Below are 25,012 nucleotides of genomic sequence, written 5' to 3' on the forward strand. Positions count from 1 at the left end.
AGCAGTCACATCATCGATAAATACAAGGGAACCAGTTCCATTGGCAGCCATACATGCCCACGCCATAACACTACCTCCACCATGCTTCACTGATGAGGTGGTATGCTTTGGATCATGAGCAGTTTCTTCCCTTCTCCATACTCTTCTCTTCCCATCATTCTGGTACAAGTTGATCTTGGTCTCATCTGTCCATAGGATGTTGTTCCAGAACTGTACAGGCTCTTTTAGATGTTTTTTGGCAAACTCTAATCTGGTCTTCCTGTTTTTGAGACTCACCAATGGTTTACATCTTGTGGTGAACCCTCTGTATTTACTCTGGTGAAGTCTTCTCTTAATTTTTGACTTTGACACAGATACGCCTACCTCCTGGAGAGTGTTCTTGATCTGGCCAACTGTTGTGAAGGGGTTTTTCTTCACCAGGGAAAGAATTCTTCTGTCATCCACCACAGTTGTTTTCCGTGGTCTTCCGGGTCTTTTGGTGTTGCTGAGCTCACCAGTGCGTTCTTTCTTTTTAAGAATGTACCAAACAGTTGATTTGGCCACACCTAATGTTTTTGCTATCTCTCTGATAGGTTTGTTTTGATTTTTCAGCCTAACGATGGCTTGCTTCACTGATGGTGACAGCTCTTTGGACTTCATATTGAGAGTTGACAGCAACAGATTCCAAACACAAATACCATACTTGAAATGAACTCTAGACCTTTTATCTGCTCCTTGTCAATGAAATAACGAACTCCCATGAGGGAATAACATACACCTGGCCATAGAACAGCTGAGCAGCCAATTGTCCAATTACTTTTGGTCCCTTAAAAAGGGGGGGGCCACATTTCAAATGTGTTGTAATTCCTACACCGTTCACCTGATTTGGATGTAAATACCCTGAAATTAAAGCTGAAAGTCTGCACTGAAAGCACATCTTGATTGTTTCATTTCAAATCCATTGTGGTGGTATACAGAGCCAAAATGATGAAAATTGTGTCAATGTCCAAATATTTATGGACCTAACTGTATCTCTCTGTACCTGACAGGCAGCGTTCTGTCTCCTTTGCGTCGGTCCATCTCTCTCTGAGGGACGGGGTACCAGCGGAAGTTCAGCTTCCAGTTGAACCCTCCGTAGGTCATGTCTGACCCTGCCATGTACTCAAACGTGTCGTCACTGATCACGTCGATGATGGGACACACCACCGCACTCCTGGACACACAGAGGGAAGTTACACAGAAACACGTTACACTTCAGCTCATAGACATTTTATTGATATTAGTTTATAGATCCTGTCCCATCCCGCCCCACTCCCTAGGTCCTGTCTTTGTCCTTTCTGTTGTGTTGTGTGTGTGTATTCATCTCTCCTCTCGTTTCAGTGTCCCGTGCCCTACTTGTGTGATCGACCTCCTCTCCCTGACAAGTGTGGTAGTACTCGGTGTTGGTCTCTGTCTCGTCTCGGAATCGACCGCATTTTTACTCGGCCTTGTCTTGGTCTTGGAAAAACAGGACTCTGGATTTTATTTCAAGACTGGTCAAGACTAGCCTGGTCCTAACCAGACTCTCGTACATTTCATTTGTACAGAGAGTCTCGGCTCGCTCCATTGACAAGCATTGGCCGGGTTTCCCAGATTCGATCGTTCTTAAGGACTTAAGAAGGCTCTTAAGAAGGGTTCGGCTAAGAAGGAGCGCTAAGATAGGGGTGTTTCCCAGACGCGTTCTTAACTGCCTTCTTAAGATCCCGCCAAAGAAGCTTCTTAAGAAGCTCTTAGAGGGAGCTGCCCACCGCCGTGGTGCTGAAACTAAGTCAATCGATGCCAGGCAAATCGATCACCCACCACTTTATCAGCGCATAAATCACACACAACACCCTGTTTCTCTTCTTTTTTTTAATGAACTTCTTTTCCTTTTCAACCATGTGTTCTGTGGATCATTTTGCGTAATTTCCTAGCTTTCAAGCCCTATAGCCTACATGATAGTTGGTATGGGTTGTGTGATGGTAGTGGGTTTAATGTTGGGAGTAGGGGGGTGGCACCCTATGTTGAAGGCAGCGTAATGTTTCCTCCCAATCCAGCACGGATCCACCAGGGAGGGATTGTGGATTGGGATCAGTGTGCCATCCACGACACCAATCACCCGGGGGATCCCAGCCATGGCATGAAATCCACGGTGGACCTGGCGGACCTCGTCCCGTATGGTGGGCATTCTGATGTGTGTCCGGGCATGGCGCAGGAGGATCGGTGTCACGGCTGCCACACTCCGTGAAACCGATGCCTTGCTGAGGCCGGTGCCGTCCCCAACCACCTCCAGGAAGCTCCCCACTGCGTAAAAACGCAGCGCGGCCAGGAGCTGCACCTCCGGGCTGAGGGCAAAATTGCAGCGGGTTGCCCTCCGGATGTGTGGTGACACTAGCGTGATGAGGCGTTGGGTCTCCACACGGGGAAGCCGGTACTTGGACTGGACAGCCCGGTCCGACAGCACATTCAGTGGGGAGAAGTGCTGACGCACATAGGCATTTATATAAACTGTCTGGCTTCGCGCACGGCGACGCTGTTGATTAGCAGCGAGAATATGCTGTATTGCAGCCATGGTGTCTCACACGCGTGGACTTCAGCAACGCCTTTATATAGACTAGCAGGTGGAGCCTCTCTTGATGAGGTTCCAGCCGAGTTCAATTACACCTGTCAGTTTCCCTGATATCTGTGAAATACCACAGGGTTGTTGACGTTTTTATAGCTAATGTAAACTCATATGCCGAATGTGTGTGAAAACGTAATGAGTGATAGTAATGATGATTCATTTTATTTATGTGCTACAGGAACACATGGGCAATTATTTATTTTTATATCTTTATTTTTCTTCTTATGCTATTATTTTTCTTGTTCTGCAGCTGTGGGCGCACATTTATCATCACGCATGGTTTTAGTATTTAGGGAGTCAGGTGGCTGAGCGGTGAGGGAGTCGGGCTAGTAATCCGAAGGTTGCCAGTTCGATTCCCGGTCATGCCAACTGACGTTGTGTCCTTGGGCAAGGCACTTCACCCTACTTGCCTCGGGGGAATGTCCCTGTACTTACTGTAAGTCGCTCTGGATAAGAGCGTCTGCTAAATGACTAAATGTAAATGTAAAATGTAGTATTCCTTTGAGTGTCAGATATAACTTTCCCTGATGCAGCTGCAGTGAGCGTTTGGTCGCTAAGAAGGCTGTTAAGAGTGGGTCAGGCTGATCTTACATTTCCTTCTTAGTGAAAGATCTTTGTGTTATCTTCGGGTCATTCTGACCCATCAGTCATTGTGGCCCACCGTCGTATTGCGACAACTTTACCGCATACAAAAACAAAGTGAAGCATTTTCTTTTAACCGTTGGGCTGTCTCAGACCCCCCACATTGCGAAGGTTAAAATAAAATAAAAATATTTGTTTTTGTATTGGGTAAAATTGGGTAAACACAACGATGGTTCGTTATGAACCTTTGGGTCATGTGACCCGAAGGCAGCACAAGGGTTAAGCTAAGAACGACTCTGGGAAACACGTCCTTCTTTTACAGCGCTCTTACGCTGCGTTCACACTGCTGCGTTTTTTAACGCTCTGCATCGCTTGCCTTCCCACAGTACACCACGCTCGGGGGCGTGTTAGACAAGTTAATACAGAGTTGTAGTTCTCGAAGGTCACTGTTGTAGTCATGGCCAAGCGTGCAGATTTGGGTTCATGTACTCACAATGGCAGGGTTTCCCAGATTCGTTAAGAAGCTCTTAACGCTAAGAGCTTCTTAGGAACGTTCTAAGAACGCTCTAGAACGCTCTTAGAACGCTCCTAAGAAGCTCATAGCGTTAAGAGCTTCTTAACGAATCTGGGAAACCCGGCCAATATCGATCAAAATACCACTTTTACACAACATTTATGTAAGTGCAAGATTTTACTAGTGCAAGATTACAGTAGAATACATGTTACGCCACCGGTCGCTCAACCAGTCGTTTGTAGGCTGGGCTAGCGAGCTAGCAGTGGCACAGAACAGTCACGTAATGTGATGAGACTAAATTTAAAAGTAGGCTATAAAAACACACTAGGAACAATGACGACATCGGCAACCATGCACCATGCATTATTAGTTTAATGTATTCTTTAAATTCAGGCTCGTCACATTAGTAACTTTGTTCTGAACAGAACTGGGTGTGCAGACACATACGAAAAGTTTCTCCTCCATCTTGAAATTGTCAAACCTAGAAATGTTTACCATGACGAACACGTTACAAGAAACAAGAAACCAATCCGATTGGCCAACGCTAGCGTTTTCACGCTCCTCATTTACATAAAGTTGAGAAAATCCAACTTGCAACGCTCCGCTCCGCTCGCCTTCCCACAATGCCCTACGCGAGCGTCAACGCCTGGTTTCATTGAAAATGAATTGGAAGCCGACGCCCCGCGCCGCCCGCTCCGCTGCAGTGTGAACGCAGCGTTAGCGCTTAAGAGCTTCTTAACGAATCTGGGAAACCCGGCCATTAACTTCCTTGAACGCGGGTACTCTGTTGAAGTTTAAAACTATTGGATCTGCCCAGAGCCACTCTGGATCTGCCATAACCAATCGCCTGTGTGATGGTAGTGGGTTTAGCCTTCGCCTTTGCCAAATCCTTCAATACTAACGGAGCGAGCTAGAAAATGAAACGAACCCCGTGGGGATCAAAGATTGTTCTTGCTCTGTCTTTAACTTCTGGATATTATGCAGCGTTGCCACAAGGACCGAATGGCTTCGCTCGCTCTAGCGCACGACATCAACGTCATCGTTCTCAGCCACTCCCTCTGTTCGCTGATTGTAAGCTAGGCATAAGTGACGCTAGCAAAGCTAGCTACCTAACGTTTGCAATCTGCCTCTGTATCAAAACTCTTCCGAAATCTATTCCCCCTTTAAACAAAGTTGCTTGCCAGAGTACTGTGAATACGAGCCAGGCCACATAAAGCTATCTAGCGAATGAGGAATATAAAGTTATGTTACATCAACGTTAACTCATGTCAGCTGCATACCTCCCCACACTTAATTAATACATTTAAACGCTGCGGTACCGCGCTCCTTCACTTGGATGAGAGAGAGATGTGAAAGCAGAGACAGAGTGGAGACCTAATGCGCCTCACTTCTATGAAGAAACAAAAAACATATTAAATAGGCTGCTTTGCCGGGCCCTAACTGCTCATTTTGAGTTCAAATACACAGTTACAGATCAAATGTAACTTTTTACCTCGTCAAACCCTGCGGCTTGTGTATTTTGAGTGGTCTGGTCTTGACACGGTCTCGCCCTGCCTTGGTCTTGGTCCTGTCTCGGTCTCGATACACTCTGGTCTTGGTCATGAATTGGTCTCGGTTTAGGTGGTCTTGACTACAACACTGCTCCATGATCAACATCAACTGTTGCCAACCAAGCCCCTGTGTATATAGCCCTTGTGTTTCTGTGTCTCGTTGTTAGTTCATCTTTGTACTTTAGAGTCAAACGTCCCAGCCTCGTCTTTATGTATTTTTGTGAACCACATTTAAGACCTTTTCTGTATTTAAACACTACGAGTTGTGCTTTGGAGTCCACCACCCATTGTCATTACATATATTAAATAGCTGCCAGTTAGTATACAGATTGCAGTCGATACATTTTACATAGATATTAGTTCAAATACATTACATATCAATAATATATAACTTTAGATTTTACAGATAGACATTACTCAGACAGTGGTTTCCAGAGGAAAGCCATGGCATTATTTTGAAGGACACTACAGTGTAAAGTGAGGAGGAACCTAGTGATGTAGCCTTCATTCAGCTGAGGACTCTGTGGCCAACAGATCCATTATAACTACAACTGACTGACTGATGTTTATTCAGATATGATGAAAGATGACAGTCGTTTCCAGGGGATGGCACATGAAGAGATTTTAAAACCTTATTATCAATATGGTGCTGGATGGTAAAACATGACATCAAATGAAGATATGTACGATTGGTTCCTTATTTAGTACATGGGTTCCTTGGTTCCCATTTAACAGGAAGGTAACCAGTGCTGGGAACAGTTCATCTCCTGTTCTGAATCCAATAAGAGATGAATGTGAGCTCCTCTTCTCCTGAACAGGGTTAGGGTTGTACACATCAATACCGGAGCAGGATCATAAAGGTGTAATGGCTCTGTGATATCATATTCTCTGTAACACAATACTAATTTCTGCCTGGCACCTGAGGCAAAACGGATGAGTGTCTGACCAACGATAAACGAGAGATGGAGAGAGATGGGGGAGGCATTTATCTAAAATCTACAATAGCACCCTTTCACAAAAAATAGTCCGTTATATACCAAAGCAGTCAGTTGCTTTATTTGTTTCGATTTTTCATTGCTGCTGTTGTGTACATTCTATATTGTGTATAGTACCTCTGATGTTACCTGTAGCACACTTGATTCTCCTTCAGGATCATTTAACAGAATGGAATAGATTTTAATTTAAATGAACTGAAGTGAACGTAAATGAAAGGGATGAAATGGAACTGAATATAATTGAATGTAATTGAAAGTAAGGAGAGCAGTGAGCCTACCTCTCCTCCTTGATCCTGGCCAGCAGAGGCTCCAGCCAGCCGGTGGTGCACTCACAGTGGGCGTCCAGGAAGGTGATGACCTGTCCGCGTGTGGCCGCCGCCCCGCGGAGCCGCGCCCTGATCAGCCCCGAGCGCTGCCCCATCCTCAGGACCCGCGTGGGCACCTCCAGGGAGCCCACGTAGTCCTCCAGCTTCTGCTTCAGGAAGTCTGGGAAGGGAAAAGGTGACATCATTCTAGCTCAGTATGGATGCACAGGCAGGCAGGAAGTTCAGTAGTGATTCAGGCTGGGCTCTGCTTTGCTGATTCCCCAGGGGGGCATTTGAGCACTCAGCTAGACCCAGCATATACACTTATTCCCTCTGTTGGTACTGATTAAACAGTGCCTTCAGTCATCACAAATGCAATAGTGTGTATACTGCATGCATACTGGGTTTATTCAGCCCTTAGATTACAGTAAATCTAACCCCCCCAGCGCCCCAACCCCCCCTGCCCGCCCCGCCCCTCTCCCCCCCACCTCTCTCGCTGGCGTCGTCCACCAGCAGGATCTCCAGCAGCAGGCGGCGTGGCGAGCGGCTGATGGCGCTGTGCACGGTACGCAGGAGGGTGCTCCACGCCTCGTTGTGGAACACTATGACGATGCTGGTTGTGGGGAGGTCATCAGGGTACACCTTCGCCTTGCAGCTGAGTAGAGTACAGCAGGGTAGAGTCAAGGTAGAGCACAGTAGAGCAGAGTAGTCAATGTAGAGAACAGTAGAGCAAAGTAGAGTCAATGTAGAGCAGAGTAGAGTTAATGTAGAGAACAGTAGAGCAGAGTAGAGTCAATGTAGAGCAGAGTACAGTATATTAGAGTAGGGTAGAGCAGAGACAAGTCAAAGTAGATTACAGTAAATACAGAAGAGAACAGTAGAGTGAAATAGAGCAGTAGAAGCAGTGATGGTGCACTACAGCTGTGCCGTGCTGGTGGAGTTATGACAGCATCACACCGACTTGCACATTCCTAGAAATAAACTTCAAGGCTGACAACCCTGTCAGCACTTCCTCTGCACAGTGGGACATCTTTGCTAGTCCCCCCCACCCCCTTCTCCAAGAGCCGGTAACTAAGGAACCCAGGCCTTTAGCCATCAAGTGTAATGCTAAATAAAGGATGAGCTGCACGCCTGGTGTTGGAGCAGGAGAATCGAAGGGAGGAGGTGAGGCAGGCAGGGAAGGTTACTGCAGGGTGGAGTTGGGGCGGGGGGGAAGGTTACTGCAGGGTGGAGTTGGGGCGGGGGGGAAGGTTACTGCAGGGAGGAGTTGGGGCGGCGGGGGAAGGTTACTGCAGGGTGGAGTTGGGGCGGGGGGGGAAGGTTACTGCAGGGTGGAGTTGGGGCGGGGGGGGAAGGTTACTGCAGGGTGGAGTTGGGGCGGGGGGGGAAGGTTACTGCAGGGTGGAGTTGGGGCGGGGGGGGAAGGTTACTGCAGGGTGGAGTTGGGGCGGGGGGGAAGGTTACTGCAGGGTGGAGTTGGGGCGGCGGGGGAAGGTTACTGCAGGGTGGAGTTGGGGCGGGGGGGGAAGGTTACTGCAGGGTGGAGTTGGGGCGGGGGGGGAAGGTTACTGCAGGGTGGAGTTGGGGCGGGGGGGGAAGGTTACTGCAGGGTGGAGTTGGGGCGGGGGGGGAAGGTTACTGCAGGGTGGAGTTGGGGCGGGGGGGGAAGGTTACTGCAGGGTGGAGTTGGGGCGGGGGGGGAAGGTTACTGCAGGGTGGAGTTGGGGCGGGGGGGGAAGGTTACTGCAGGGTGGAGTTGGGGCGGGGGGGGAAGGTTACTGCAGGGTGGAGTTGGGGCGGGGGGGGAAGGTTACTGCAGGGTGGAGTTGGGGCGGGGGGGGAAGGTTACTGCAGGGTGGAGTTGGGGCGGGGGGGGAAGGTTACTGCAGGGTGGAGTTGGGGCGGGGGGGGAAGGTTACTGCAGGGTGGAGTTGGGGCGGGGGGGGAAGGTTACTGCAGGGTGGAGTTGGGGCGGGGGGGGAAGGTTACTGCAGGGTGGAGTTGGGGCGGGGGGGGGGGGAAGGTTACTGCAGGGTGGAGTTGGGGCGGGGGGGGAAGGTTACTGCAGGGTGGAGTTGGGGCGGGGGGGGAAGGTTACTGCAGGGTGGAGTTGGGGCGGGGGGGGAAGGTTACTGCAGGGTGGAGTTGGGGCGGGGGGGGGGGGAAGGTTACTGCAGGGTGGAGTTGGGGCGGGGGGGAAGGTTACTGCAGGGTGGAGTTGGGGCGGGGGGGGAAGGTTACTGCAGGGTGGAGTTGGGGCGGGGGGGGAAGGTTACTGCAGGGTGGAGTTGGGGCGGGGGGGGAAGGTTACTGCAGGGTGGAGTTGGGGCGGGGGGGAAGGTTACTGCAGGGTGGAGTTGGGGCGGGGGGGGAAGGTTACTGCAGGGTGAAGTTGGGGCGGGGGGGAAGGTTACTGCAGGGTGGAGTTGGGGCGGGGGGGGAAGGTTACTGCAGGGTGGAGTTGGGGCGGGGGGGGAAGGTTACTGCAGGGTGAAGTTGGGGCGGGGGGGAAGGTTACTGCAGGGTGGAGTTGGGGCGGGGGGGGAAGGTTACTGCAGGGTGGAGTTGGGGCGGGGGGGAAGGTTACTGCAGGGTGGAGTTGGGGCGGGGGGGGAAGGTTACTGCAGGGTGGAGTTGGGGCGGGGGGGAAGGTTACTGCAGGGTGGAGTTGGGGCGGGGGGGGAAGGTTACTGCAGGGTGGAGTTGGGGCGGGGGGGAAGGTTACTGCAGGGTGGAGTTGGGGCGGGGGGGAAGGTTACTGCAGGGTGGAGTTGGGGCGGGGGGGGAAGGTTACTGCAGGGTGGAGTTGGGGCGGGGGGGGAAGGTTACTGCAGGGTGGAGTTGGGGCGGGGGGGAAGGTTACTGCAGGGTGGAGTTGGGGCAGCGGGGGAAGGTTACTGCAGGGTGGAGTTGGGGCGGGGGGGAGGGTTACTGCAGGGTGGAGTTGGGGCGGGGGGAAGGTTACTGCAGGGTGGAGTTGGGGCGGGGGGGAAGGTTACTGCAGGGTGGAGTTGGGGCGGGGGGGAAGGTTACTGCAGGGTGGAGTTGGGGCGGGGGGGGAAGGTTACTGCAGGGTGGAGTTGGGGCGGGGGGGGAAGGTTACTGCAGGGTGGAGTTGGGGCGGGGGGGAAGGTTACTGCAGGGTGGAGTTGGGGCGGGGGGGGAAGGTTACTGCAGGGTGGAGTTGGGGCGGGGGGGAAGGTTACTGCAGGGTGGAGTTGGGGGGGGGGGGGGAAGGTTACTGCAGGGTGGAGTTGGGGCGGGGGGGAAGGTTACTGCAGGGTGGAGTTGGGGCGGGGGGGGAAGGTTACTGCAGGGTGGAGTTGGGGCGGGGGGGAAGGTTACTGCAGGGTGGAGTTGGGGCAGCGGGGGAAGGTTACTGCAGGGTGGAGTTGGGGCGGGGGGGAAGGTTACTGCAGGGTGGAGTTGGGGCGGGGGGAAGGTTACTGCAGGGTGGAGTTGGGGCGGGGGGGAAGGTTACTGCAGGGTGGAGTTGGGGCGGGGGGGGAAGGTTACTGCAGGGTGGAGTTGGGGCGGGGGGGGAAGGTTACTGCAGGGTGGAGTTGGGGCGGGGGGGAAGGTTACTGCAGGGTGGAGTTGGGGCGGGGGGGAAGGTTACTGCAGGGTGGAGTTGGGGCGGCGGGGGAAGGTTACTGCAGGGTGGAGTTGGGGCGGGGGGGGAAGGTTACTGCAGGGTGGAGTTGGGGCGGGGGGGGAAGGTTACTGCTGGGTGGAGTTGGGGCGGGGGGGGAAGGTTACTGCAGGGTGGAGTTGGGGCGGGGGGGGAAGGTTACTGCAGGGTGGAGTTGGGGCGGGGGGGGAAGGTTACTGCAGGGTGGAGTTGGGGCGGGGGGGGAAGGTTACTGCAGGGTGGAGTTGGGGCGGGGGGGGAAGGTTACTGCAGGGTGGAGTTGGGGCGGGGGGGGAAGGTTACTGCAGGGTGGAGTTGGGGCGGGGGGGGAAGGTTACTGCAGGGTGGAGTTGGGGCGGGGGGGAAGGTTACTGCAGGGTGGAGTTGGGGCGGGGGGGGAAGGTTACTGCAGGGTGGAGTTGGGGCGGGGGGGGAAGGTTACTGCAGGGTGGAGTTGGGGCGGCGGGGGAAGGTTACTGCAGGGTGGAGTTGGGGCGGGGGGGAAGGTTACTGCAGGGTGGAGTTGGGGCGGGGGGGGAAGGTTACTGCAGGGTGGAGTTGGGGCGGGGGGGGAAGGTTACTGCAGGGTGGAGTTGGGGCGGGGGGGAAGGTTACTGCAGGGTGGAGTTGGGGCGGGGGGGAAGGTTACTGCAGGGTGGAGTTGGGGCGGGGGGGAAGGTTACTGCAGGGTGGAGTTGGGGCGGGGGGGAAGGTTACTGCAGGGTGGAGTTGGGGCGGGGGGGAAGGTTACTGCAGGGTGGAGTTGGGGCGGGGGGGAAGGTTACTGCAGGGTGGAGTTGGGGCGGGGGGGGAAGGTTACTGCAGGGTGGAGTTGGGGCGGGGGGGGAAGGTTACTGCAGGGTGGAGTTGGGGCGGGGGGGAAGGTTACTGCAGGGTGGAGTTGGGGCGGGGGGGAAGGTTACTGCAGGGTGGAGTTGGGGCGGGGGGGGAAGGTTACTGCAGGGTGGAGTTGGGGCGGGGGGGGAAGGTTACTGCAGGGTGGAGTTGGGGCGGGGGGGGAAGGTTACTGCAGGGTGGAGTTGGGGCAGCGGGGGGAAGGTTACTGCAGGGTGGAGTTGGGGCGGGGGGAAGGGTTACTGCAGGGTGGAGTTGGGGCGGGGGGGAAGGTTACTGCAGGGTGGAGTTGGGGCGGGGGGGAAGGTTACTGCAGGGTGGAGTTGGGGCGGGGGGGAAGGTTACTGCAGGGTGGAGTTGGGGCGGGGGGGGAAGGTTACTGCAGGGTGGAGTTGGGGCGGGGGGGGAAGGTTACTGCAGGGTGGAGTTGGGGCGGGGGGGAAGGTTACTGCAGGGTGGAGTTGGGGCGGGGGGGGAAGGTTACTGCAGGGTGGAGTTGGGGCGGGGGGGAAGGTTACTGCAGGGTGGAGTTGGGGCGGGGGGGAAGGTTACTGCAGGGTGGAGTTGGGGCGGGGGGGAAGGTTACTGCAGGGTGGAGTTGGGGCGGGGGGGGAAGGTTACTGCAGGGTGGAGTTGGGGCGGGGGGGAAGGTTACTGCAGGGTGGAGTTGGGGCAGCGGGGGGAAGGTTACTGCAGGGTGGAGTTGGGGCGGGGGGGAAGGTTACTGCAGGGTGGAGTTGGGGCGGGGGGAAGGTTACTGCAGGGTGGAGTTGGGGCGGGGGGGAAGGTTACTGCAGGGTGGAGTTGGGGCGGGGGGGGAAGGTTACTGCAGGGTGGAGTTGGGGCGGGGGGGGAAGGTTACTGCAGGGTGGAGTTGGGGCGGGGGGGGAAGGTTACTGCAGGGTGGAGTTGGGGCGGGGGGGGAAGGTTACTGCAGGGTGGAGTTGGGGCGGGGGGGAAGGTTACTGCAGGGTGGAGTTGGGGCGGGGGGGAAGGTTACTGCAGGGTGGAGTTGGGGCGGGGGGGAAGGTTACTGCAGGGTGGAGTTGGGGCGGGGGGGAAGGTTACTGCAGGGTGGAGTTGGGGCGGGGGGGAAGGTTACTGCAGGGTGGAGTTGGGGCGGGGGGGGAAGGTTACTGCAGGGTGGAGTTGGGGCGGGGGGGAAGGTTACTGCAGGGTGGAGTTGGGGCGGGGGGGAAGGTTACTGCAGGGTGGAGTTGGGGCGGGGGGGAAGGTTACTGCAGGGTGGAGTTGGGGCGGGGGGGGAAGGTTACTGCAGGGTGGAGTTGGGGCGGGGGGGAAGGTTACTGCAGGGTGGAGTTGGGGCGGGGGGGGAAGGTTACTGCAGGGTGGAGTTGGGGCGGGGGGGAAGGTTACTGCAGGGTGGAGTTGGGGCGGGGGGGGAAGGTTACTGCAGGGTGGAGTTGGGGCGGGGGGGAAGGTTACTGCAGGGTGGAGTTGGGGCGGGGGGGGAAGGTTACTGCAGGGTGGAGTTGGGGCGGGGGGGAAGGTTACTGCAGGGTGGAGTTGGGGCGGGGGGGGAAGGTTACTGCAGGGTGGAGTTGGGGCGGGGGGGGAAGGTTACTGCAGGGTGGAGTTGGGGCGGGGGGGGAAGGTTACTGCAGGGTGGAGTTGGGGCGGGGGGGAAGGTTACTGCAGGGTGGAGTTGGGGCGGGGGGGGAAGGTTACTGCAGGGTGGAGTTGGGGCGGGGGGGGAAGGTTACTGCAGGGTGGAGTTGGGGCGGGGGGGAAGGTTACTGCAGGGTGGAGTTGGGGCGGGGGGGAAGGTTACTGCAGGGTGGAGTTGGGGCGGGGGGGGAAGGTTACTGCAGGGTGGAGTTGGGGCGGGGGGGAAGGTTACTGCAGGGTGGAGTTGGGGCGGGGGGGAAGGTTACTGCAGGGTGGAGTTGGGGCGGGGGGGGAAGGTTACTGCAGGGTGGAGTTGGGGCAGCGGGGGGGAAGGTTACTGCAGGGTGGAGTTGGGGCGGGGGGGGAAGGTTACTGCAGGGTGGAGTTGGGGCGGGGGGGGAAGGTTACTGCAGGGTGGAGTTGGGGCGGGGGGGAAGGTTACTGCAGGGTGGAGTTGGGGCGGGGGGGGAGGTTACTGCAGGGTGGAGTTGGGGCGGGGGGGAAGGTTACTGCAGGGTGGAGTTGGGGCGGGGGGGGAAGGTTACTGCAGGGTGGAGTTGGGGCGGGGGGGGAAGGTTACTGCAGGGTGGAGTTGGGGCGGGGGGGAAGGTTACTGCAGGGTGGAGTTGGGGCGGGGGGGGAAGGTTACTGCAGGGTGGAGTTGGGGCGGGGGGGGAAGGTTACTGCAGGGTGGAGTTGGGGCGGGGGGGAAGGTTACTGCAGGGTGGAGTTGGGGCGGGGGGGGAAGGTTACTGCAGGGTGGAGTTGGGGCGGGGGGGGAAGGTTACTGCAGGGTGGAGTTGGGGCGGGGGGGAAGGTTACTGCAGGGTGGAGTTGGGGCGGGGGGGGAAGGTTACTGCAGGGTGGAGTTGGGGCGGGGGGGAAGGTTACTGCAGGGTGGAGTTGGGGCGGGGGGGGAAGGTTACTGCAGGGTGGAGTTGGGGCGGGGGGGAAGGTTACTGCAGGGTGGAGTTGGGGCGGGGGGGGAAGGTTACTGCAGGGTGGAGTTGGGGCGGGGGGGAAGGTTACTGCAGGGTGGAGTTGGGGCGGGGGGGGAAGGTTACTGCAGGGTGGAGTTGGGGCGGGGGGGGAAGGTTACTGCAGGGTGGAGTTGGGGCGGGGGGGAAGGTTACTGCAGGGTGGAGTTGGGGCGGGGGGGAAGGTTACTGCAGGGTGGAGTTGGGGCGGGGGGGGAAGGTTACTGCAGGGTGGAGTTGGGGCGGGGGGGAAGGTTACTGCAGGGTGGAGTTGGGGCGGGGGGGAAGGTTACTGCAGGGTGGAGTTGGGGCGGGGGGGGAAGGTTACTGCAGGGTGGAGTTGGGGCGGGGGGGGAAGGTTACTGCAGGGTGGAGTTGGGGCGGGGGGGGAGGTTATTATTATATTTCAATGACAGTAGTTGATGTGTTATAATGTGTGCTTTTTTCATTTACTTAGAACGTTGTTTAATTGAGGTTTGATTATAACTTCCCTTCAGGTATAGTTAAGTCAGCCAATCTTGATATCAAAATGATTGTACCATACTAACAAAACCATTTATGAATGTTGTATTGTTATATTCTGAAGTTTAAGCATTCCATGGACAGTTGAAGTCAAAGCTAAGAGCCACTTCACACCTGGGCAGATCTCAGGACGACGCCCAGGTGGGAAGTAACTGACCAATGAAAGATGTCACCTTCACGGGGACCCCCCCTGCTCTTTGGAGTATAAAACCCTACTTTCATAGCATCCACTACTTAAGATTAGACTGATTATTACGAAAGCTATTATTCAATAAGGTTTCCTCTGTCCCTTTAACAAATAAGAGGTGGTGCCCCCAAGAACTACATACTTTATTATAAATTAAGTATTGCTAATCTTAAACGAGCAAACCCCGGTACACATTGCTCAAAATTGTGGTTTAAGTACATCTCAAGAAGTTCTTTTCAGATCCAAGTTATTTAGCAGTAAATCTCTTTCAAATCATTGTTTGTATTTGTGTTGGGTTTCCTCCAGACAAACACACACAGCCTTGCTTCCATGGAAACCTCTGGCCATCAGAGCTGCTCTCTGGAATCCTCAAACAAGACTACAAACTCAGACTAGCTAGAGGACTACAAACTCAGACACCAGACACACAAGTCTTGTGGGGTGTCTGGTGTGGAGGCACCCAGACCAGAGCGGCCGGCGGCAGACAGCTACACCACATGGGGGTCAGAGGTGGTATGTGGACCTGGTATGTGTGGTGGTGTGTCTGTGTGTGGACCTGGTGTGTCTGGTGGGGTGTCTGTGTGTGGACCTGGTGTGTCTGGTGGGGTGTCTGTGTGTGGACCTGGTATGTGTGGTGGTGTGTCTGTGTGTGGACCTGGTGTGTCTGGTGGTGTGTCTGTGTGTGGACCTGGTATGTGTGGTGGGGTGTCTGTGTGTGGACCTGGTATGTCTGGTGGGGTGTCTGTGTGTGGACCTGGTGTGTCTGGTGGGGTGTCTGTGTGTGGACCTGGTGTGTCTGGTGTCTGTGTGTGGACCTGGTGTGTGTGGTGGTGTGTCTGTGTGTGGACCTGGTGTGTCTGGTGGGGTGTCTGTGTGTGGACCTGGTGTGTCTGGTGGGGTGTCTGTGTGTGGACCTGGTATGTGCGGTGGTGTGTCTGTGTGTGGACCTGGTGTGTCTGGTGGTGTGTCTGTGTGTGGACCTGGTATGTGTGGTGGGGTGTCTGTGTGTGGACCTGGTATGTCTGGTGGGGTGTCTGTGTGTGGACCTGGTGTGTCTGGTGTCTGTGTGTGGACCTGGTGTGTCTGGTGGTGTGTCTGTGTGTGGACCTGGTATGTCTGGTGGGGTGTCTGTGTGTGGACCTGGTATGTGTGGTGGTGTGTCTGTGTGTGGACCTGGTGTGTCTGGTGGGGTGTCTGTGTGTGGACCTGGTGTGTCTGGTGTCTGTGTGTGGACCTGGTGTGTCTGGTGGTGTGTCTGTGTGTGGACCTGGTATGTCTGGTGGGGTGTCTGTGTGTGGACCTGGTATGTGTGGTGGTGTGTCTGTGTGTGGACCTGGTGTGTCTGGTGGGGTGTCTGTGTGTGGACCTGGTATGTGTGGTGGTGTGTCTGTGTGTGGACCTGGTATGTCTGGTGGGGTGTCTGTGTGTGGACCTGGTATGTGTGGTGGTGTGTCTGTGTGTGGACCTGGTGTGTCTGGTGGGGTGTCTGTGTGTGGACCTGGTGTGTCTGGTGTCTGTGTGTGGACCTGGTGTGTCTGGTGGTGTGTCTGTGTGTGGACCTGGTATGTCTGGTGGGGTGTCTGTGTGTGGACCTGGTATGTGTGGTGGTGTGTCTGTGTGTGGACCTGGTGTGTCTGGTGGTGTGTCTGTGTGTGGACCTGGTATGTCTGGTGGGGTGTCTGTGTGTGGACCTGGTATGTGTGGTGGTGTGTCTGTGTGTGGACCTGGTGTGTCTGGTGGGGTGTCTGTGTGTGGACCTGGTGTGTCTGGTGGGGTGTCTGTGTGTGGACCTGGTGTGTCTGGTGGGGTGTCTGTGTGTGGACCTGGTATGTCTGGTGGGGTGTCTGTGTGTGGACCTGGTATGTCTGGTGGGGTGTCTGTGTGTGGACCTGGTATGTCTGGTGGGGTGTCTGTGTGTGGACCTGGTATGTCTGGTGGTGTGTCTGTGTGTGGACCTGGTATGTCTGGTGGGGTGTCTGTGTGTGGACCTGGTATGTCTGGTGGGGTGTCTGTGTGTGGACCTGGTGTGTCTGGTGGGGTGTCTGTGTGTGGACCTGGTGTGTCTGGTGGGGTGTCTGTGTGTGGACCTGGTATGTGTGGTGGGGTGTCTGTGTGTGGACCTGGTGTGTCTGGTGGGGTGTCTGTGTGTGGACCTGGTGTGTCTGGTGGGGTGTCTGTGTGTGGACCTGGTATGTGTGGTGGTGTGTCTGTGTGTGGACCTGGTGTGTCTGGTGGGGTGTCTGTGTGTGGACCTGGTATGTGTGGTGGGGTGTCTGTGTGTGGACCTGGTATGTCTGGTGGGGTGTCTGTGTGTGGACCTGGTGTGTCTGGTGGGGTGTCTGTGTGTGGACCTGGTATGTCTGGTGGGGTGTCTGTGTGTGGACCTGGTGTGTCTGGTGGGGTGTCTGTGTGTGGACCTGGTATGTGTGGTGGTGTGTCTGTGTGTGGACCTGGTATGTGTGGTGGTGTGTCTGTGTGTGGACCTGGTATGTCTGGTGGGGTGTCTGTGTGTGGACCTGGTATGTGTGGTGGTGTGTCTGTGTGTGGACCTGGTATGTGTGGTGGGGTGTCTGTGTGTGGACCTGGTGTGTCTGGTGGTGTGTCTGTGTGTGGACCTGGTGTGTCTGGTGTCTGTGTGTGGACCTGGTATGTCTGGTGGGGTGTCTGTGTGTGGACCTGGTGTGTCTGGTGGGGTGTCTGTGTGTGGACCTGGTATGTGTGGTGGTGTGTCTGTGTGTGGACCTGGTATGTGTGGTGGTGTGTCTGTGTGTGGACCTGGTGTGTCTGGTGGGGTGTCTGTGTGTGGACCTGGTGTGTCTGGTGGGGTGTCTGTGTGTGGACCTGGTGTGTCTGGTGGGGTGTCTGTGTGTGGACCTGGTGTGTCTGGTGGGGTGTCTGTGTGTGGACCTGGTGTGTCTGGTGGGGTGTCTGTGTGTGGACCTGGTATGTGCGGTGGTGTGTCTGTGTGTGGACCTGGTGTGTCTGGTGGTGTGTCTGTGTGTGGACCTGGTATGTGTGGTGGGGTGTCTGTGTGTGGACCTGGTATGTCTGGTGGGGTGTCTGTGTGTGGACCTGGTGTGTCTGGTGTCTGTGTGTGGACCTGGTGTGTCTGGTGGTGTGTCTGTGTGTGGACCTGGTATGTCTGGTGGGGTGTCTGTGTGTGGACCTGGTATGTGTGGTGGTGTGTCTGTGTGTGGACCTGGTGTGTCTGGTGGGGTGTCTGTGTGTGGACCTGGTGTGTCTGGTGTCTGTGTGTGGACCTGGTGTGTCTGGTGGTGTGTCTGTGTGTGGACCTGGTATGTCTGGTGGGGTGTCTGTGTGTGGACCTGGTATGTGTGGTGGTGTGTCTGTGTGTGGACCTGGTGTGTCTGGTGGGGTGTCTGTGTGTGGACCTGGTATGTGTGGTGGTGTGTCTGTGTGTGGACCTGGTATGTCTGGTGGGGTGCCTGTGTGTGGACCTGGTATGTGTGGTGGTGTGTCTGTGTGTGGACCTGGTGTGTCTGGTGGGGTGTCTGTGTGTGGACCTGGTGTGTCTGGTGTCTGTGTGTGGACCTGGTGTGTCTGGTGGTGTGTCTGTGTGTGGACCTGGTATGTCTGGTGGGGTGTCTGTGTGTGGACCTGGTATGTGTGGTGGTGTGTCTGTGTGTGGACCTGGTGTGTCTGGTGGTGTGTCTGTGTGTGGACCTGGTATGTCTGGTGGGGTGTCTGTGTGTGGACCTGGTATGTGTGGTGGTGTGTCTGTGTGTGGACCTGGTGTGTCTGGTGGGGTGTCTGTGTGTGTACCTGGTGTGTCTGGTGGGGTGTCTGTGTGTGGACCTGGTGTGTCTGGTGGGGTGTCTGTGTGTGGACCTGGTATGTCTGGTGGGGTGTCTGTGTGTGGACCTGGTATGTCTGGTGGGGTGTCTGTGTGTGGACCTGGTATGTCTGGTGGGGTGTCTGTGTGTGGACCTGGTATGTCTGGTGGTGTGTCTGTGTGTGGACCTGGTATGTCTGGTGGGGTGTCTGTGTGTGGACCTGGTATGTCTGGTGGGGTGTCTGTGTGTGGACCTGGTGTGTCTGGTGGGGTGTCTGTGTGTGGACCTGGTGTGTCTGGTGGGGTGTCTGTGTGTGGACCTGGTGTGTCTGGTGGGGTGTCTGTGTGTGGACCTGGTATGTGTGGTGGTGTGTCTGTGTGTGGACCTGGTGTGTCTGGTGGGGTGTCTGTGTGTGGACCTGGTATGTGTGGTGGGGTGTCTGTGTGTGGACCTGGTGTGTCTGGTGGGGTGTCTGTGTGTGGACCTGGTGTGTCTGGTGGGGTGTCTGTGTGTGGACCTGGTATGTGTGGTGGTGTGTCTGTGTGTGGACCTGGTGTGTCTGGTGGGGTGTCTGTGTGTGGACCTGGTATGTGTGGTGGGGTGTCTGTGTGTGGACCTGGTATGTCTGGTGGGGTGTCTGTGTGTGGACCTGGTGTGTCTGGTGGGGTGTCTGTGTGTGGACCTGGTATGTCTGGTGGGGTGTCTGTGTGTGGACCTGGTGTGTCTGGTGGGGTGTCTGTGTGTGGACCTGGTATGTCTGGTGGTGTGTCTGTGTGTGGACCTGGTATGTGTGGTGGTGTGTCTGTGTGTGGACCTGGTATGTCTGGTGGGGTGTCTGTGTGTGGACCTGGTATGTGTGGTGGTGTGTCTGTGTGTGGACCTGGTATGTGTGGTGGGGTGTCTGTGTGTGGACCTGGTGTGTCTGGTGGTGTGTCTGTGTGTGGACCTGGTGTGTCTGGTGTCTGTGTGTGGACCTGGTATGTCTGGTGGGGTGTCTGTGTGTGGACCTGGTGTGTCTGGTGGGGTGTCTGTGTGTGGACCTGGTATGTGTGGTGGTGTGTCTGTGTGTGGACCTGGTATGTGTGGTGGTGTGTCTGTGTGTGGACCTGGTGTGTCTGGTGGGGTGTCTGTGTGTGGACCTGGTGTGTCTGGTGGGGTGTCTGTGTGTGGACCTGGTGTGTCTGGTGGGGTGTCTGTGTGTGGACCTGGTGTGTCTGGTGGGGTGTCTGTGTGTGGACCTGGTGTGTCTGGTGGGGTGTCTGTGTGTGGACCTGGTGTGTCTGGTGGGGTGTCTGTGTGTGGACCTGGTGTGTCTGGTGGGGTGTCTGTGTGTGGACCTGGTGTGTCTGGTGGGGTGTCTGTGTGTGGACCTGGTGTGTCTGGTGGGGTGTCTGTGTGTGGACCTGGTGTGTCTGGTGGGGTGTCTGTGTGTGGACCTGGTGTGTCTGGTGGGGTGTCTGTGTGTGGACCTGGTGTGTCTGGTGGGGTGTCTGTGTGTGGACCTGGTGTGTCTGGTGGGGTGTCTGTGTGTGGACCTGGTGTGTCTGGTGGGGTGTCTGTGTGTGGACCTGGTATGTCTGGTGGGGTGTCTGTGTGTGGACCTGGTATGTCTGGTGGGGTGTCTGTGTGTGGACCTGGTGTGTCTGGTGGGGTGTCTGTGTGTGGACCTGGTGTGTCTGGTGGGGTGTCTGTGTGTGGACCTGGTGTGTCTGGTGGGGTGTCTGTGTGTGGACCTGGTATGTGTGGTGGTGTGTCTGTGTGTGGACCTGGTGTGTCTGGTGGGGTGTCTGTGTGTGGACCTGGTATGTGTGGTGGGGTGTCTGTGTGTGGACCTGGTGTGTCTGGTGGGGTGTCTGTGTGTGGACCTGGTGTGTCTGGTGGGGTGTCTGTGTGTGGACCTGGTATGTGTGGTGGTGTGTCTGTGTGTGGACCTGGTGTGTCTGGTGGGGTGTCTGTGTGTGGACCTGGTATGTGTGGTGGGGTGTCTGTGTGTGGACCTGGTATGTCTGGTGGGGTGTCTGTGTGTGGACCTGGTGTGTCTGGTGGGGTGTCTGTGTGTGGACCTGGTATGTCTGGTGGGGTGTCTGTGTGTGGACCTGGTGTGTCTGGTGGGGTGTCTGTGTGTGGACCTGGTATGTCTGGTGGTGTGTCTGTGTGTGGACCTGGTATGTGTGGTGGTGTGTCTGTGTGTGGACCTGGTATGTCTGGTGGGGTGTCTGTGTGTGGACCTGGTATGTGTGGTGGTGTGTCTGTGTGTGGACCTGGTATGTGTGGTGGGGTGTCTGTGTGTGGACCTGGTGTGTCTGGTGGTGTGTCTGTGTGTGGACCTGGTGTGTCTGGTGTCTGTGTGTGGACCTGGTATGTCTGGTGGGGTGTCTGTGTGTGGACCTGGTGTGTCTGGTGGGGTGTCTGTGTGTGGACCTGGTATGTGTGGTGGTGTGTCTGTGTGTGGACCTGGTATGTGTGGTGGTGTGTCTGTGTGTGGACCTGGTGTGTCTGGTGGGGTGTCTGTGTGTGGACCTGGTGTGTCTGGTGGGGTGTCTGTGTGTGGACCTGGTGTGTCTGGTGGGGTGTCTGTGTGTGGACCTGGTGTGTCTGGTGGGGTGTCTGTGTGTGGACCTGGTGTGTCTGGTGGGGTGTCTGTGTGTGGACCTGGTGTGTCTGGTGGGGTGTCTGTGTGTGGACCTGGTGTGTCTGGTGGGGTGTCTGTGTGTGGACCTGGTGTGTCTGGTGGGGTGTCTGTGTGTGGACCTGGTGTGTCTGGTGGGGTGTCTGTGTGTGGACCTGGTGTGTCTGGTGGGGTGTCTGTGTGTGGACCTGGTGTGTCTGGTGGGGTGTCTGTGTGTGGACCTGGTGTGTCTGGTGGGGTGTCTGTGTGTGGACCTGGTGTGTCTGGTGGGGTGTCTGTGTGTGGACCTGGTGTGTCTGGTGGGGTGTCTGTGTGTGGACCTGGTGTGTCTGGTGGGGTGTCTGTGTGTGGACCTGGTGTGTCTGGTGGGGTGTCTGTGTGTGGACCTGGTGTGTCTGGTGGGGTGTCTGTGTGTGGACCTGGTGTGTCTGGTGGGGTGTCTGTGTGTGGACCTGGTGTGTCTGGTGGGGTGTCTGTGTGTGGACCTGGTGTGTCTGGTGGGGTGTCTGTGTGTGGACCTGGTGTGTCTGGTGGGGTGTCTGTGTGTGGACCTGGTGTGTCTGGTGGGGTGTCTGTGTGTGGACCTGGTGTGTCTGGTGGGGTGTCTGTGTGTGGACCTGGTATGTCTGGTGGGGTGTCTGTGTGTGGACCTGGTATGTCTGGTGGGGTGTCTGTGTGTGGACCTGGTGTGTCTGGTGGGGTGTCTGTGTGTGGACCTGGTGTGTCTGGTGGGGTGTCTGTGTGTGGACCTGGTGTGTCTGGTGGGGTGTCTGTGTGTGGACCTGGTATGTGTGGTGGTGTGTCTGTGTGTGGACCTGGTGTGTCTGGTGGGGTGTCTGTGTGTGGACCTGGTATGTGTGGTGGGGTGTCTGTGTGTGGACCTGGTGTGTCTGGTGGGGTGTCTGTGTGTGGACCTGGTGTGTCTGGTGGGGTGTCTGTGTGTGGACCTGGTATGTGTGGTGGTGTGTCTGTGTGTGGACCTGGTGTGTCTGGTGGGGTGTCTGTGTGTGGACCTGGTATGTGTGGTGGGGTGTCTGTGTGTGGACCTGGTATGTCTGGTGGGGTGTCTGTGTGTGGACCTGGTGTGTCTGGTGGGGTGTCTGTGTGTGGACCTGGTATGTCTGGTGGGGTGTCTGTGTGTGGACCTGGTGTGTCTGGTGGGGTGTCTGTGTGTGGACCTGGTATGTCTGGTGGTGTGTCTGTGTGTGGACCTGGTATGTGTGGTGGTGTGTCTGTGTGTGGACCTGGTATGTCTGGTGGGGTGTCTGTGTGTGGACCTGGTATGTGTGGTGGTGTGTCTGTGTGTGGACCTGGTATGTGTGGTGGGGTGTCTGTGTGTGGACCTGGTGTGTCTGGTGGTGTGTCTGTGTGTGGACCTGGTGTGTCTGGTGTCTGTGTGTGGACCTGGTATGTCTGGTGGGGTGTCTGTGTGTGGACCTGGTGTGTCTGGTGGGGTGTCTGTGTGTGGACCTGGTATGTGTGGTGGTGTGTCTGTGTGTGGACCTGGTATGTGTGGTGGTGTGTCTGTGTGTGGACCTGGTGTGTCTGGTGGGGTGTCTGTGTGTGGACCTGGTGTGTCTGGTGGGGTGTCTGTGTGTGGACCTGGTGTGTCTGGTGGGGTGTCTGTGTGTGGACCTGGTGTGTCTGGTGGGGTGTCTGTGTGTGGACCTGGTGTGTCTGGTGGGGTGTCTGTGTGTGGACCTGGTGTGTCTGGTGGGGTGTCTGTGTGTGGACCTGGTGTGTCTGGTGGTGTGTCTGTGTGTGGACCTGGTATGTCTGGTGTCTGTGTGTGGACCTGGTGTGTCTGGTGGTGTGTCTGTGTGTGGACCTGGTATGTCTGGTGTCTGTGTGTGGACCTGGTGTGTCTGGTGTCTGTGTGTGGACCTGGTGTGTCTGGTGTCTGTGTGTGGACCTGGTGTGTCTGGTGTCTGTGTGTGGACCTGGTGTGTCTGGTGTCTGTGTGTGGACCTGGTGTGTCTGGTGTCTGTGTGTGGACCTGGTGTGTCTGGTGTCTGTGTGTGGACCTGGTGTGTCTGGTGTCTGTGTGTGGACCTGGTGTGTCTGGTGTCTGTGTGTGGACCTGGTGTGTCTGGTGTCTGTGTGTGGACCTGGTGTGTCTGGTGTCTGTGTGTGGACCTGGTGTGTCTGGTGTCTGTGTGTGGACCTGGTATGTCTGGTGTCTGTGTGTGGACCTGGGGAGCAGAATATATCCACTCACCCATCCAGACGCACGTCCGGCAAGGTCCTGTTCAGAGCTATCAGGTCACTGGCCATCAGGTTAAACTGGTTGACCTTGAAGAGCTCTTTCATTTTCTCCTGGTCGTCCTTGGAGATGACCACGGCTTTGCCCATCTCCCCGGGGCCTTCATGGCCTCGTGATATGACAGCTGGAACGACACGACACAGAGAAACTTCTCACATACAGCTACAGTACGGCGTGTATTCCTCTGTTGTGTTTCCTGCTACCTGAGCGGTGAAGGTCACACACTCACACACACACAGAAACTTCAGCAGAGTAAAAATAAAATGGTATTGTATCTATTCATCAAGGTCTCACGGAAAGCCAAGAAACTCAACAAAAACTCAAGATGGGTGAATCATGCTCTATTGTGAGTAGAGAACATAGAAGACAAAAAGGGTTTGAAAGAGCAAGATGTTCCAGTACATTCCTGGCACGTCTCCAGGCGCTGGACACAGAGGCAGACCCCAGGGCCTGACAGCAGGATACTGAGGGGGACTGTCCATCACAGGTTCCCACTGTCCATGGACCCTCATGTGTTCATCACCATATTGTGTTGTATAATATGTTACCTTGACAGAAACTAACACATTAACTACACCACAGCCACGGAGACATAGCCAGGACAGGATTTGAAACATCTTTTAGGGGGCTTACACTTCAGAATCAGGAGATCAGAATGAGTTTTTATTGCCATGTTAGTTTTCACAAACACGGAATTTACTGGCAGGTATGGAACGCCGAGTTAGTCACAATTAAATAAATAGATAAATAAATAAATATGGCTATGAAATAAACCCTGAACTTAAAAAAGATGGCAATAAATATATAAATATAGCATCATATAATTATATAGCTGAATCCATTTACCTACATCAAAAATAAATTTATTTATTTCAAAATGACGTTTTTGAAAAAACAAGATTTATTTATTTCATGGGACTTTTATTTCCTAATGCCACATTTATTTATTTTTGGAGACTTTTATTTCCTAACGCCACATATATTTCCGAGCACAACATTTATTTCTGTGCTGTATTTATTTCCAGTCTCACATGCAAACGAGAGGGGTGTGGTTATCTTCAGACCAACGCAGCTGCACAAGATCGAAGGCAGATAGGGACACCTAGATTCGATAGATGATGGAAGACATTAGTTGTGTCAGCGATCGCATGCTGGCCCTTATAGATCAAATTGATCAGCATGGCTTGTCAGGCTATATTATTTTGGCACATTGTAGATTTTGTAGAGGTTGGGCGGATAAGTGCTCTACAGAACATAGACATTGACCACAAAGTCTTAAATGGTTTGAGACTTATCGAGCACCGTGTTTGTGTGCAAGACAGCAAGTGTAGAAAGCCACAACAAGACTCTTCCTTTAGGGTTTAGCGTATTTTGATCGTAACCTATTGTCTTTGTAAGATGTAGTTTCATAAGGGTCTGTGGTATCGTGGGAAATGTGGCTATTGCCTCAAGACAACCACAAATACGCGATTAGCCTACACATTCGGGTATTTTCTGGTGTGCCCACGATAACCAGTTGTTTTCAATGAACCCAGGCCATACAAAATGTTGCCTAAATGCCAATAAATTTGTGACTAAAAGCTCCTTGCATCCATGAACCTGCATAGCTCACATTGAATAGCAATGGACCATCAATCATGTGTTTTTGCTCGAGTGCGAATCCCACTTCATGCCAGCTTGCAACCGTTTTATTTTCTTGGCCTACAGCAGCAAATATGAGATGCGACTTGAAATTCGCCAATAATGTTGAATGTTGTGTGAATTTGTGACAAATCTGGTGATAGAGGCCGGCAGCTGCTGCTGTTAGGTGAACGCACAGCTCGCATGCTTACGGAAACCAGGTAGTCTGGAAACCAGACTGTAGATTCACCCTCTACAACATCCGGAAGATCAGGAGATACCTGTCTGAGCACTCCACCCAGCTGCTAGTCCAAGCACTTGTCCTCTCCAAGTTGGACT

At 55.2% G+C, this 25,012-nt stretch overlaps 1 protein-coding gene across 3 annotated transcripts in view; it reads right to left on the reverse strand.

The window, feature by feature from the left end:
• galnt13 (UDP-N-acetyl-alpha-D-galactosamine:polypeptide N-acetylgalactosaminyltransferase 13) overlaps positions 1-25,012 on the reverse strand; it is a 65,071-nt gene that overhangs the window by 22,471 nt on the left and 17,588 nt on the right. For all 3 annotated transcript variants that reach the window (XM_062458032.1, XM_062458031.1, XM_062458030.1), the window contains exons 3-6: positions 23,009-23,177; positions 7,055-7,221; positions 6,540-6,747; positions 1,022-1,192 (exon numbers count right to left, since the gene is read on the reverse strand). In XM_062458032.1, coding sequence (XP_062314016.1) covers positions 1,022-1,192; positions 6,540-6,747; positions 7,055-7,221; positions 23,009-23,177 — 715 coding nt within the window. The remainder of the gene's footprint in view (positions 1-1,021; positions 1,193-6,539; positions 6,748-7,054; positions 7,222-23,008; positions 23,178-25,012) is intronic.

This window comes from Osmerus eperlanus, chromosome 3 (genome assembly GCF_963692335.1).
Source record: "Osmerus eperlanus chromosome 3, fOsmEpe2.1, whole genome shotgun sequence".
NCBI classification, from domain to species: Eukaryota; Metazoa; Chordata; class Actinopteri; order Osmeriformes; family Osmeridae; genus Osmerus; species Osmerus eperlanus.